Source organism: Arachis hypogaea, chromosome 15 (genome assembly GCF_003086295.3).
Source record: "Arachis hypogaea cultivar Tifrunner chromosome 15, arahy.Tifrunner.gnm2.J5K5, whole genome shotgun sequence".
NCBI lineage: Eukaryota > Viridiplantae > Streptophyta > Magnoliopsida > Fabales > Fabaceae > Arachis > Arachis hypogaea.
In genome coordinates this window covers 11374554-11389350 of record NC_092050.1, presented here as the reverse complement: position 1 = coordinate 11389350, position 14797 = coordinate 11374554, and the positions used below count along the sequence as shown (strand labels likewise).

General features: G+C 33.0%; 1 protein-coding gene across 15 annotated transcripts; it reads right to left on the bottom strand.

Moving 5' to 3' along the window:
• Positions 1-953: 953 nt before the first annotated feature.
• LOC112749327 (uncharacterized) lies at positions 954-10556 on the bottom strand. 15 transcript variants are annotated; one of them, XM_025797582.3, is made up of 27 exons: positions 10073-10556; positions 8383-8835; positions 8136-8297; positions 7856-8021; positions 7644-7760; positions 7401-7531; positions 7138-7288; positions 6632-6699; positions 6187-6285; positions 5972-6087; positions 5371-5545; positions 5163-5273; positions 4989-5067; positions 4721-4864; positions 4520-4633; positions 4239-4360; positions 4064-4146; positions 3854-3978; positions 3648-3768; positions 3431-3568; positions 3047-3143; positions 2827-2952; positions 2466-2558; positions 2262-2367; positions 1812-1954; positions 1635-1724; positions 954-1518 (listed from the first exon to the last, which is right to left on the bottom strand). In XM_025797582.3, the coding sequence occupies exons 2-27, from the start codon at positions 8545-8547 to the stop codon at positions 1390-1392; spliced, it is 3171 nt and encodes a 1056-aa protein (XP_025653367.1). In that variant the 5' UTR covers positions 8548-8835; positions 10073-10556; the 3' UTR covers positions 954-1389. The 15 variants fall into 15 exon arrangements, with proteins under 15 accessions (XP_025653367.1, XP_025653368.1, XP_072074686.1 ...); XM_025797583.3 differs by having other exon boundaries at positions 3648-3765; positions 8383-8840; positions 10073-10511; XM_072218585.1 differs by having other exon boundaries at positions 1635-1720; positions 1808-1954; positions 8136-8287; positions 8383-8840; positions 10073-10510.
• Positions 10557-14797: the final 4241 nt, after the last annotated feature.

Sequence of the window (14797 nt, the reverse complement as noted above, 5' to 3'; positions counted from 1 at the left end):
TTAGTTAGCCACCAATTCAAGTGAATGGGCTTGGATCATCAATTGGGCTTATTAAAATAGTGTAAATTATATTCAACCACTTTATGAGTGTATGTGAGCTTGAGAGTGTGATTTGTATTCAGCCGTTCATTTTCTTAGAGCTTATGAATCTGAACCATTGTTGAGCTTTGTTTGCTTGTTATTGGACCAGTTTAGTTAGTTTAATTTTTAGCACATTTAACAAACAAATCACACAAATAATTGGACTTTAAATTCAATAATAATATTTAATCATCATCAATAATATATTGTTAGTTCTTCAAACTCAACAACTATGGTGTCTAAGAATTATTGTTTAATTGCTAAAGAAAATTAAATAATTAATTTTAAATTTAAAAGTATAAAGTTAAAAATTTTAAATATTTAGAAATTATTATAAAAAGTAAGTTAGACAAAAATTAGATACTAAATGAAAAATACTATAAAATTAGCCATAATAGAATATTGCCAATCATATATTTTTTTAGATATTAATAAAACTTTAATGTAACACTTATTTATTAAATTTTATGGTATTTTTCAAAATCTTGAGCGCAAGACAACCCGCCCCTAAAATTTTAAAAAAACACCAGCCTAAAATTTAAAAAAAACACCATAAAATTCAATAAATGAACGTTACACTAAAATTTTACCCATATCAAAAAATTATTGCAAGTTAGATAAAAGCTTTTTTTTCAATTTTCATTGTCTTTGTTTGCAGCCACTTGTCAATTGTTGAAATTTAGCACTTGTCAGGAATTTAGCCGCTCCACTTATCAAGAAGCTAATCATCTACGGCTCTTCTATTATATATAAAATAGAGAGATTCTTCCACCATAATAACGCCAATGCTTGATTTTCTTTTATACCAAGAAATCAACTAATTGATAATTCATTTAAGTTTAAGCTAGACTACAGCTTTGGCAAAGCTTTAATTGGGTAATATTAGGACTTCTGTATTGAATCTAAATAACGGTTGCGCTAATGTTCAGATATAGCATTACATTTTCCAGCCTTCTTTTCAAAGGACCGTGAAAAGAATATAAATAAATAAAATTTCCCAAAAAGCATACATTAATATGCCAATCAGATTACACTAATGGAAAACATAAGCTCTTCATACTTGTTGAGCTGCCGAGCCTGTGGAGGACTTGTGGTTGAAGTGACAAATATAAATATTATACACACCAATCTGCACCAACTCTTCTACCTACCAAAATTGTATTCTTGTGCTGCACATAACCGATACTATATTCAACCACTTCCTCCACAATAATTAGTGATAATTTTATAATTGATCATACTAATGACCTTGAAAATTATCTCGTAATCATATTGACAACTGGAGGGAAAACAAAAATGGAATAAGGATTAGTTTGTGAGCTTTGGAGGCTTTAGAAAGCATATGCTCCTCACAAACCCTTTCCCAACTTGACCCACTGCTTTTAAAACCTTGGGTGGGTTGTGTGCTTGATTCACATCTGTCTCTTGCTTCCGCTTCTTTAAAAGAGAACGGAAAAAAGGAAAGGAAACGGTTACAAAAGAGAGAGAGATTTGTTTTTAATGTACTTTGCACTAAGTCCACAAATATAAAATTCTGAATGCAATTTTCATACCTTTGAAGAGTAAGATTCTACCCACGTTAGGCCAATTACATCACCTCCCAGAGAATCATGCCATACCTTGAATGTGTTGGAGAACTCTTTCTGCAAGTGATAGATGGAAGTATCAAAATTAGGCATAAGAAACACACCATGTTATGTTCACCGTCAAATTATTTTCACTGTACTTGCCTCTAAATCTCTGACAAAGAACCTTGATGGATCAAAGTCTATAAGCAACTTATTTTTAAGTGCTGCTGGTTTACCCTTCAAATCTTTAGGCAACAGAAAAGGTTGAAAAGACTTGCTAGCATGCCCTCTAGCAATGAGTTTTCCTGCCGACATTGCAAATATGAATATCACTTGATTAGTCAAGCACAAAATCTGAAATTGAAGCAGAGAAGCTAAAAACATATAATATCCATGCTGTCAACTACTTATAGTCCTCGTTATCATATGAATCATATATCTTGAACACTTATATAACCATCAATGTTGATCAGATAAACCCGTTATAGCTAGCAAAATCACATAATTGCATTGTATCAGTAATAATCACAGCAAACTAATTATGTTCCCATCACACTTAAACCATTCATGCACTGTACAATTGTATAAACTACCAGTCATTAGGAATTGTACCATTATCAGCTTCAGATGGAAAGAGAAGTCTTTGGGGATATGGGAGTTTGTCCTTGTGGAGAAGAATTATGGCATCATAATTGTTTAAAGGAGTTCGAAAAAGGCACTGCAGCAATAATTTAATAACTCGTCAAGTTTGTGGAAAAGATATCTTTTTATTAAAATTTGAAACAATTAAGGAACCGAAAAAGGTGCTCCACTTACCTCCCATCTATATGGACCAATCTCCTCCTGAAAAGTGAGTTTTGTCAACAAATTTGCACTGCTTTTGGCATATGCAACTAACCTTTTAAGTTCCTGTTAGAAACAAATAATGCAGAAATTAAATAAGCAGAAAAAATTACTTACGTTTATTCTTACTTAAACACAATCTGAAGCCATGTATTACCATATATCATAGAGAATTACTCCAATATTTAAATGCATTACCAAAACGACGAGTCCAAAGACAATGAAATTATCAAACATATAAAGGTAATGCATTTTTTTCTTTCAAAAATCAGGCCTTAATAACTGGGAAAAAAGCTGTAAAATATCCAGTCACAGGATGACAGGAAGAACTAACCAGAACACTTGGTGATACTCCAGTCCAAGACTCAGATGCCTTATCATAAACTGTAGCTAAGAACATTCCTGCTTCCGTACTTTTCCCATTCTCTTCTTGACCTTTCCTTCTTAGCAAAAAGTTATCCTGAAAATCCACAGTTGTCAAGAAGATATTATGTTTGACTGACGACCAACATAATCAATCAGTCTTTACTGATGTGCTCAATCACACGACTTACATTTATTTCTTTCTCATCACTTGGGCTTAAGTCATTATTTATGTCAACAATCAATGGTGAATAAGTCCAATCATACTGTGAGAGTAATCTCAGGAACCTGTCAACACATCGGACATGTATATGAAAACTAGAAAAAGTGCTAGAAACACACAAGTGTTTAACAGCAATCTGATATATACTGAATCCTAAATCTAAGGAGAATTATCCGCCCAACTTCACACCCAATTCTCTGATATTTCAACATAAAACATAAGTTTCCAGTAATATAAGTTAGAGAGTACGTGATGCAATGTTTAAACAATCTCAAAATAAATAATTAAACATTCATCTCTAGTCAAAATTATGATTGCTGATTTGATTACCAGCAATGATTTAGAAACTCACCTTAAAAACCCATTGATTCTTGAGCAAGGAACACCAAGCGGAAAAGGATTCAGAAAGACATATGCAACCAACAGCTCAACAGCCTCCTCTAACAAGCAAGCTGAAAATAAATGTGAAGAAACCCATCGTTTTGCAAGTCTATCAACATGAAAATCCATGTATTAGTTCCACATTACAAATGCAATATAGCTTAACAAAGAAATTTTCAAACATTCACCTCACTACTGTCCCATATATTGGGTGACGACTTTGTAAACCATTGATCATGCTTGCATGCTGACTATGAATAAAAAGTTTCTTGTCAGTAGAATGAACTCGCTTTGCTTGATCATTTCCTGCTGCATGTTAAATGGTTTGATCAGTAGGATTGAAGTAAGATTTCCAATAAGTCATCAAATTCATATAAGTAGTGGAAGCCCATACCTTCCTTGTTTAACAGATTAAGTCCCCTTTCATGCAAAATTTTAAGACGAAATGCATAACCAGCCATCAAAACATCTACATCATTCTCAGTGGCAGTACATGTCACCCCCCATGTCTTCTGAAGACTGCCAATAATAACCAAAAAATAAATAATGAATGAAATACTGGAAAAGATCCATCCTAAGGTAAAACAAAGATTCAAGGCCCCACCTCTCTCCAATTTGAATAAGAAAACTAGATTTTGTCTTTTCAATAGCAATTTCATCCATGGGCCAGTTTCCAGAACCCTCCAGCTGTGAAAAGCCCCAAAAATAGGAAGAAAGTTGTCATAGATTGCCTATATCAAGCTTATTTCAGTTAACACTGCCGGTGAATAAATCCATACCTGAATCATGACTTCCAGAGGTTGAACGCACGATGGAACATACTTATTAAGTCTCAGAGATTCAAATTTTTCATTAGCTAGAAGATGAGGTTCAGGAGGGAAGACTGATGTAAACCTGAAAGCTGTAAATAAAAAATAAACATGCAACATTGATCTGGCTCAGGTTTCAATAATTACTTTTTCTTTTTTGGAAAAAAATACTAATAATAGTTTTGTTAATTGTGAACTACAATGCAAACGCAAATAGAAGCACTGAAAATGACAAGTTTAAGGTAAAATACCAGAGTCTAAAGGTTGTACACTTGACACCTTCAAAGGGAGGTCTTCAATAAGACGCAAGCGCTTTGATAAAAGATCAAATGCCCCAAGCAAATTTCCAGAGTATGATACAGGATCTGCCAAGAGTTAATCGTTTCAAAAACATTGCGGTTATTAATAAAAGCACGCACACACACAAACACGAGAGAGAGAGTTCCCAATACCTCCAGCACCATGAAGCAAAGAGAAATCCAGTTGATCAACAGCACCTATAATATTTTCCATGGATAGAGAAAGATGCCGACCAATCACATGCTCAACTATTCTTTTCAAAACAAGATGCCTTGACCATTGCTCACTTTCCCATACTATGATTTTTCATACAATAAAAAATGCCATTATCATGTTAGTCATCAGGATATATGACTTCAGCCACAAGGAGGTATGATAGTCAAACAACTAAACGATAAGTCAGAACACAAGAAGGCAAACCTGTGCTTTCAGCAATTCTACCATCTTTAAACCTTCTAAGCTCTGCTTTCTCTCCCCAAAACTTCCGGAACTCCAGACCCTGCTTCAAATCATAAGTAACAGCTGTATTGCATGCAAGGAAACAAATTTGAAAACAAAATGAAAAAGAGATTATATTTGGACAAAAAAATATACCTCATCTTTACTTTCAGCATTTGGGCCAATATCAACTATCCTAAATGCTTTCTCCAAAGTACTCACTGAAATTCCTATGAACAACGGTTCTTTATCAAGTACAGACAATCCCTGGAGTTGTGAATTCAACTAGAATTAAGAGAAAGAACAAAGTATCCAAAACATGATATTTAAATGAAACAGTGAAAAATCATGTTTAAAACCATACATCATTCACACTCCATTGGCATTGTGTGTTTCTCCACGTAACTTGGATCGACTTTGCTCTGTCATTCAACGCTTTGGCTAAAATACCATGTACTTTCTCCTCATACAATCTCCAGCACTCATCATCCAAACAAAATCCTGATACATATACCTCCTTCTTTCCCTTCAAATTTAATCTATAAGAACAATCATGTAATAAATAGATTTTTAGCTTACAAGTCAGTCAGTCAGTCATCAAGAAATTGATCCAAGGAGGGGAGCTCAGAACTTTTCTGTTCAGACTTCCTTTGATATAATCCGCTAAAATTTTAATGACACATAAACTTAGGAGACCTTATATAAAAATAATAAAAAAAATACTTGCTTTTAAGAGCTGCTAAAAATCCAAGTATGATCATTGAAATTCTTCATTTTCCTTTCTATTTATATTACATTTCCAACATATTACATTGAAGAGTATACAACAAAGTAAAACATGCAAAAAGTTTTGCACTAGAACATGGAGATCGCAGAGTAACACTCCTATGACTTATATTACCATCCAACAGGAAAAGCATTCAATCAGACTAACGGACACAACAAAATTAAACGGAATAAGTTACCTTATGCAATAGTCGTATTTAACCGCATAGTCTATCTTGGTCATAAAAACTTCCTCAAATCCGCCAGCTCTACACTTTTCCATGCACTTAAGTGTCAAAGCAGCCTCATCTTGAAGCTGAATATAAAATATGTGGAACAAAAGCAAAGAAAATAAGAACAGCAGCTATAGAAAAAGGAAAAGGAAAAATTAAAATTGGTATTATGGCCTACGCACCTGATTTAAACCATTTCTAGACATTCGGAAAGCCAAATTGAATCCTCCAGATGGATGGCATATGATAACAGGAAATGACTCTTTAAGCTGAATCTTTTCCTGAAAATGAAAATCATGGACACAATGATTGTATTAAGAGTTAAGACAATGTAATGCACATAACATGTGTCAGAAAATTGCAAATATATTATATATTATGCAAAATCATAAGTATGAGATAGTCAACAACTAAGCCTTGTTCACTAGGTCAGGCTGGCTCCCTCTCTCAAGTATTAAAAAACAGATAATAGGGAAAAAAGAGAACCAAATCACTCAAGATGTTGATATCAGAACAGATAACAAATGAAAGGTGAATGCAAATAAATACCACATAATATGATAACACAGTTAAAAGTAAAACGAAACCAAATAATGGAAAAATTAAAAAACAAGTAGAGATGTGGACCTCTTTTGTAATACTATTCAGGCCTGTCTTTGGAAAGTATAGCCCTCGGCTCCACGACTCCGACGTTGCTACAAAAAAAAAGAACATTTGCAACAATGAATATATACCTATTGCACAACATATGTGCATTGAATGTCAAAACCTAATCCCCACTCCCAATCTGTGATGGTTCTTTGTCAATAGCAAATTGGCTACAAAATTGATTAAGAAACTAGATGTGACACTGGATTGAAAGGATATGGCATAGGCTTCCATAACAGAACTATCAAATTGGATATACCAGTAAAGAGGAACAATGTTAAACAATTGCAAATACATAAAATATGGTAGACACCAAACTTGTGATCAAAATTAGCCAAGTATAGGTCAAAAAGTTATAATAATTTTGTCCATAGCATTTACATGAAAGAAATGGATGTCTATCTTAAGCGCAAACAATCTGAACAGATACACTTTTGTAACTGACCAATCATGATGATGATACAAAGGAGAGTCTATGCACATACCAATGAAGTTCAAGGTAATCCGAACTATTTCAATTGCCTTCATTGAATTGCTGATTTGTTGCTTAGAAGCAAGATATGCCAGTACGACAGAAATCAAAAACCCATTCAGGCAATCATGAACATATACTGAACTTCTTTGTCGAGCCCAAACCTAGATCAATGGAAACAAGAACTCAATTCCGTGTTCCCTATTATACATATCTTTAACATTATTAGTGTTATCATGTTATGCATGATGCAAAAGTAATATTCAAATATCAAACCTTAAGCAGGATCAAAGCCTCTCTTATTTCCTTCCAACCAAGAAATGTTTTGTTGACAAATGCTGTATCCTCTAGAAACATGTCTTCCAGAATGCTAGAATTGTACTTTGGCGTAGCCTGAAGTGTGGTCCCTTGAGAATATTAACAATCAATGATTAATAGGTTGTAGAAAAGGGAAGAAGTCGTTATCTCAATAAAACAAAATATAGATAACCAGATATCGGGGGAAGTCGAGGAACAAACCATGATTCAAATTATGAATGTTATTACGCTTCATGTTCAGCTTTGATAAGCTAAATAGAGACGTAGCCGACGGAATGATTCTTACAAAAACACCAGGAACTTCAGCAACCTTTGCAGCTACAATTTTTTCCCTTTTAATGTTAGCCTGCCACTATTGTTTTAAGGTAACTTTGTTTTAAGGTAAAATGTGTGCAAGAACAAAAAGAAATTACCTGGATAAACAAGCAGCAGAGGCTTTCGGGCTTCATTCAGAAAGGTAGACCATTCAACCTTACCAATAGATGGAGAAGCCTCCAAGTACTTCTTGATCAAGCAGAGATAAAGGCACCTTTTGGCATGGTACCTATAATTTAAGTAATCTTTCTCGTGGAAACACCCCTAACATAATAATAGGAAAATAGCGTGACATTAATACCATGAACATTAACATGTATATAAGTTTGGTTAACCCTTCTTTTAGTTTAAGTTTATATGAATATTAAAATAATATACCTTGGGTAACCTGATAATAAGATCAACATTGAGCTCAGGCCTAACGAGACTCTGAATAGAATAACTGCCTCCGATTTCGATGAGTGATGGCTTCTTAAACATGAAGTCAACCTTATCCGCACCAATGTCCCTCACGAATTTCGGTGCTACATCTGCAGTTACCTGAAAACTCATCAGCACTCAAAGAATCAACGTTGAATGCTCCAAAAAGAACAAATTATAATAATATGAGCTTGAAAGAGCAGACCTTGAAGTCAACGGGGATTTCGTCGATGCATGACTTTATGGCGGAGACAGTGTTATCAACGATGCTGGAAAAGTGAGAGGAATGATAAAGGTGGACCTCTTTCAATAACTCGCTAACCTTCAACTCCGTTGAGTCCATCATAGCATGGTTGCCTAAACCCTCCATGTTGGTGCCAGCGGAGGAAGACGAAGGCGGACGGCGGCGTGTGCGAAGGGTGTGGCGTCAGCGAGCTCGCAGGACGGTTGTCTGGAATAGAACGTGACTTGCTAGTGGCTTCAGGGAAGAAGTAGCATGGTTCCGGCGGTAGAGAAGAAAGGGGTGGGTGGTCGGAGGCGGCGACGGAGGTGGATGAGGAGCTAGTGCGATTCTGAGCTGCTGGAAGCAGAGGAGGGAAAGAGCGTGTTGTTGGCAGTGTTTGATCAAACCGCTTTAGTCACTGGTTCACTGGTCCAACTGGTCTAACCGATTATTCAACCGAAAAAACCGTTTTAGAATAGAATAATAAATAAATTATAAATATGCAAGTATTAAGTTGAGGGTATAAGGTAGTATGAAGTTTTTCCAGTAGAGTGGTGAATTACTCTCTTAGGATTTTCCTTTTTTTTATATTAAATGCAAAATTGCCAGATGAAAGCATGATACCAAGCAAGTACAATTCCTCATCAGTACACAAAAAGTTAAAAGAAATATCTGACAAGAATAGGAAGAATATCAAATGAATTATCATAAATCCAACTAAAAAATAAACATAGTACTCGGATAAATAAATTTGATAACATTATTAATAACAAAGTTGGTAGTGGACTAGTGCTAGAAAGGCTTCACCAAATGAAGGTGCATACAGGCTTTAAGAGACAATAGACTCGGATTTGTGCAGTAGCATTTTGGATGAGTTGTTTTGAAGACCATTTGGTAAAACTAAGCTTTGAATAGGTACAATACAGGCTTCACCAAATGCTCATAACACCCAGAAAGACAGTTTCTCAAGATACATAAATAAGTGCACATCCTCTGAAAATAATCATCTGAATCAGTATAAGGCAGGAAAAAATGACCATAAGTCTCTTTACCCAAGTCAAAATAAACAACCATATCTGAACTCAACAATTTGACAAATTAAAACAACAGCAGCCCAACAATTTAGCAAATTATCAACTTAACGAATTCAAGAACAGAAAATCACAACAAAAACAAAAAAAAATTAAAAGTAACAGAAGAACACAAGAACAATTTGCAAATTAACAAGTTCACAGTAACAGTTAAAATTTACCAAAAGAACACTAGTGCAAGTGGAATCATCATGCTAATATGTTTTCTGCAAAGATGCTATTTGTGCAACTAAAATTTCCTAATTACTATGATCCAATTATTCTAATTTCACATGCAATCAACTTACTAAGTTTCTAAAAGCTAGAAATTATAAAACCAACCAGAAATACGGTTAAAGCATTTCATCAAACATGTTGAGTGCGGTAAAATTAAAACGAAATAAGAGAATTCAAAGCTTAATTTCAATGTAATAGAGAAGAGAACATAACTATTGTAACTTCAATTCAGTTTATGAAAAAATCCAAACCACTACCAAATCAAATAATTACTTATTGTAATAGAAATCAGAAGTTGCAGAGTTTGAAGCAGAGTATTGGTGTTGTGTGAGTGTATTGTCTGGAGGCGGGTTTAGGGAACTCACGGCGGGGACAAAAGAGAGCAGTTCGACGGCTGAGTGGAGCGCGCGGGTTGGTCGCAGAGTTTGAAGCAGAGCAACGTGGCTTCCAGACGAACGCGAACTCGAACGGTGAACAGCGAGTGAACGCGAACGGTGAACGCCGAGCGAGCGTGAACGGCGAAGAACGCGAACGAAGACGCGAACGTGAACGGCAAACAAACGGCGACGGAAGCGCGGCTGAGAAGACAAAGACGACGGACGCCGAGCTCGAGGAAGCAGCCGCGATCGGTGACAGCGAACAGGGGTTGAAGACTTGGAGCACGAGGGAAGCTAGATGACAGATGGCGAACTTTGAGTGCGACGGACGGCGGCAGTATGCCACTCCTTGTGGCTGTGGTGTAGGCTTAGTGGCTTACAGTGCTAGGGTTTGTGTGATTTCTCTAAATGAAAGAAAGAAAGGGAGAAAGAAACGAAGGAGCTTCCTTTTTTTGTGTAAACCAGCCCGGTTGCGGTTCGGTCCGATCGATCGGTTTTCGTTTAGTTCAATGGTTTCTTGTCAGTTTTTTAATTACCGGTTTTACATGTCTGATCGGATTGTTATTGTTGTCGGTTCGAAGTTAAACCGGTCCGATTTTTAGAACATTGTTTGATATTAGGATAGGGGCATTTTAGGAATTTTGTTCCTATGGATTCGTTTCTTATGATTTCCTAACAGGGTAGTAGGGTTTATGGCGGATTTACTATTTTTGGGTCAATTGGGTGTAGGGTTTATGGGAGAACCTCTGTTCAGTGTTATTAAAATTGGATCGAATCAATCGATTTAACTGAAAAATCGGTGAATCGGACCTTCTACCAGTCCGATTCGATGTTTGGACTGCATGTGGTATAAAACTGTTGTGAACCGGTTAAATTCGGTGCGAACCAGTAAAAATCGGTCGAATTCGGTAAAATTTGGTCCAACCAAACCGGTTACAAGTTAAATTTTAATAAAATGTTACATATGGGGTTCGAACCCCTCCCCTCTGGAGAAGTGACGCTGTGATGATTTTCATTAAAATTCATGTAAATTATAATATATATATATATATCTTTTATCAAATAATTTGCTAACGAGTAATAGCTCAAATGACATAATCTCCTCATACTCAATTAAGAGGTTGCGGGTTCGAGTCTCCTATCTTTGGTAAAAAAAAAAATTACTTCTATCAAATTTATTTTAAATTTAGTTATAAATTCACTTATTCTTAAATTAATTATATTTTTATTTAACAATAACTATAAACTCATTTATTTTTTTTATAATTATATAATATCTATTAGTATTATTTTTTAATAAATACTTGTAGTATATAATAATATAATAGATATAAACTAATTAATAAATTATTAAAATTTAAAAATAATAGTTATTTTAATATAAAAACAAAATAAAAATATTTATGATAGAGTAAAAATAACAAAATACTTATTATTTCTAGTCCATATTATTTTAAAATAGCTTGATATTCTTAAAATATTAGTAAAAATATGTATTTTAAATTATCATTTTAAATTTTTGACTATTTTTATTTTTTATTTACATAGTATCGAGTTAATCGGTTGAACCAGTGATCCACCGATTGAACTAGTAACCCAGTAACCTTATCAGTTCGATCATCGATTCGGTTCTAACAACTATACCTCTGCTGTCTAGACCATTATAAAAAAGAAGACACTAATATTTTTTTTGTTGACTAGAAGACACTAATAAATGTTAACCTATGTGTAATTATTATTATTATTATTATTATTATTATTATTATTATTATTATTATTATTATTATTATTAATTTTAAAAATATGTAATATATAATTAAACAAAAAATATAGACAATTTCTTTTAGTTTCGGTCTAGTGTAATTTTTTCTTAATATTCACCATAATTATTCGATTGAGTGGAGACATCAAAAGGTAATTTGAGAACAGGAATACTACACATATAAATCATTTTGGTTTACAAATTAAACGAGTTAGGCCAAATTTAACAAAAAGAACGCTCACTCATACGAGCGTGCTAGCACGCGCGCTACTCAACAATCGTCGTTTTTTCTTTGCGTTCCTCTTCCTCCTCCTCCTCCTTCTTCTCCTTTTCCTTTGTGTTTCTCCTCCTTTTTCTTTGCGTGTTTCATCTTTATCGTCTTTTTTTATTACTGTTGTTGTTGCTGCATTTTTTCCTCCTTCTCTTTCTATTGATTTTGCAACATTATGTATTTTTTTTCTTCTTTGTTTGATTTTTTCCTCCCAAGAAGAATTATGAGAATATGAAATAAGAACATGAAGAAAAAGAAGAAGCAGCAGAAGATGAAGAGGAAAAAATGAAGAATTTTGAATTATGCAGAACTTATCAGTATACATACATCTAAAATTCTTAAACAATACACCGAAATATTTTCGTGTTACACCCAAATTTGCTGCAAATACAGAAAAATGTTTCCTCTAATGCTGCATTTTTTTTCTTCTTCTTCTTTTTTTCTTATTTCTTTCTTTCTTTTAGTTGAACGAATGTAAGTTCATCATCTTCCAAGTAATTTTGTACCATTATGTATTTCTTCTTCTTCTTTGTTTAATTTTTTTCTTCTTGTTAAAAGAGTAAAATAAGAAAAAAAATCTGAAAAGATAAAATAAGAAAAAAAGCTTAATAAGAAAAAAAATGATGATGATGATGATGATGATGAAAAAAAAAAGAAGAAGAAGCAGCAGAAAATAAGGAGGAGGGAGAAGAAGAGTTTTGAATTATGCAGAATTTATCAGCACATGTACACTAAAATTTCTTAAAGAATACACCCAAATATCTTCGTGTTACACCTAAATATCTTTGTGTTACACCCAAATACGGAAAAATATTTTCTTTAATGTAGAACTTTTACATTACATTCAATTCAAACCATCAACGATGAACAACAATTTTTACATACAAAAATAACATTATTCACCTACAGAATCATAAACTACTAACAAAAATATTAACTAGAATCGAATCACACCTCAGCCATTTGATTGGATTCAAAATAATCAATTTCGTTCTGGTTCAATTGACAATCTGAACTTGAATTATTCATTATTTTCAACAACGAAATAACTGATGATGGAGGAAAAGGAAGGAGGAGAAGAAGTTTCAATAAAAAAAAAAGAAGGAGGAAGAAGAGGAGGAGGAGGAGGTGGTGGTGTTGGTGAGAGAGTAAAACAAGAAGAAACTTGAGAAGGTAAAACAAAAAGAAAAAGATGAATAAGAAACAAAAGAAGATGGTGATGATGATGAAAAAAAGAAAAAAAAAAGAAGTTTTGAATTATGCAGAACTTATCAACACACATACACCTAAAATTCTTAAATAATACACCCAAATATCTTCGTGTTACACCCAAATTTGCTACAAATATAAAAAAATATTTCCTCTAATGCTGTATTTTTTCTTCTTCTTTTTTTCCTTATTTCTTTCTTTCTTTTAGTTGAATAAATGTAAGTTCATCCTCTTTCAAGTAATTTTATACCATTATGTGTTTGTTCTTCTTTATTTTATTTTTTTGTTTTTATTCTTGTTAAAAGAATAAAACAGAAAAAAATTGGAGAAGATAAAATAAAGAAAAAAAATTAAAAAACAAATAAAAAGATGATGATGATGATGAAAAAAGAAAGAACAAGAAGCAACAAAAGATGAGAAAGAGAGAGAAGAAGAGTTTTGAATTATGTAGAATTTATCAATACATATATACCAAAAATTCTTAAAAAATACATCCAAATGTCTTCGTGTTACACCCAAATATTTTCGTGTTACACCCAAATTTGCTGCAGATACAGAAAAATATTTTCTTTAATGCAGAACTTTTACATTACATTCAATTCAAACTATCAATGATGAAACATTATTCACCTACAGAATCATAAACTACTAAAAAAATTAACTTGAATCGAACCACACGTTAGCTACTTGATTAGATTCAAAACAATAATCAATTTTGTTTTGGTTCAATTGGCAATCTGAACTTGAATTATTCATTATCTTCAACAACGAGATAACTGATAATGGAGGAGAAAGAGAAAAATAAAGGAGGAGAAGAAATTCTAATGAAAAAGAAAAAGAAAGAGGATGAGGAAGAGAAGGTGGTGTTAGTGACGATGATAATGAGAGAGAAAAATAACGAAAAAGAAGAAAGAGAAGAAGAACGTGCAGTAATGACATGAAAAAAATGTGCGCGCGTGAATATAAATGACTTATATTGAAAAAACGTTTGTATGCGAAAAATAATTCATTTGAGAATCTTATTGTTACCATTAGTTATTTATTGGACATTTGAAGTTGCATTTTCAATAATCAAATTAAAGCTATAAATTTAGGTATTTGTTTTCGATAATAAATTTAGATATACTGATATGATAAAAATATACAACAAATAAAAATACGAATGTGAATTATATTATTTAAGTCAATATTTAAATTTTTTCTAAATATATCATATCATTGTATTTATTAAAATATCCTTATAATTTATTAAGAAAAAATAAAAATACGACACCTGAGTTATACTTAAGATTTTTTTTTGTTTTTTTTTTAATAAATTGTAAGAATGTTTTAATTAAGATAATGATATGATATATTTTTTAAAAAAATATATATGTTGATGTAAATAATATTGTCTATGATAGTAATTAGTGGCTAAGAGAAAGGAGTCGAATTTTAGCTTTCTTTTTTGTAGAGTATTACTTTTACTTTT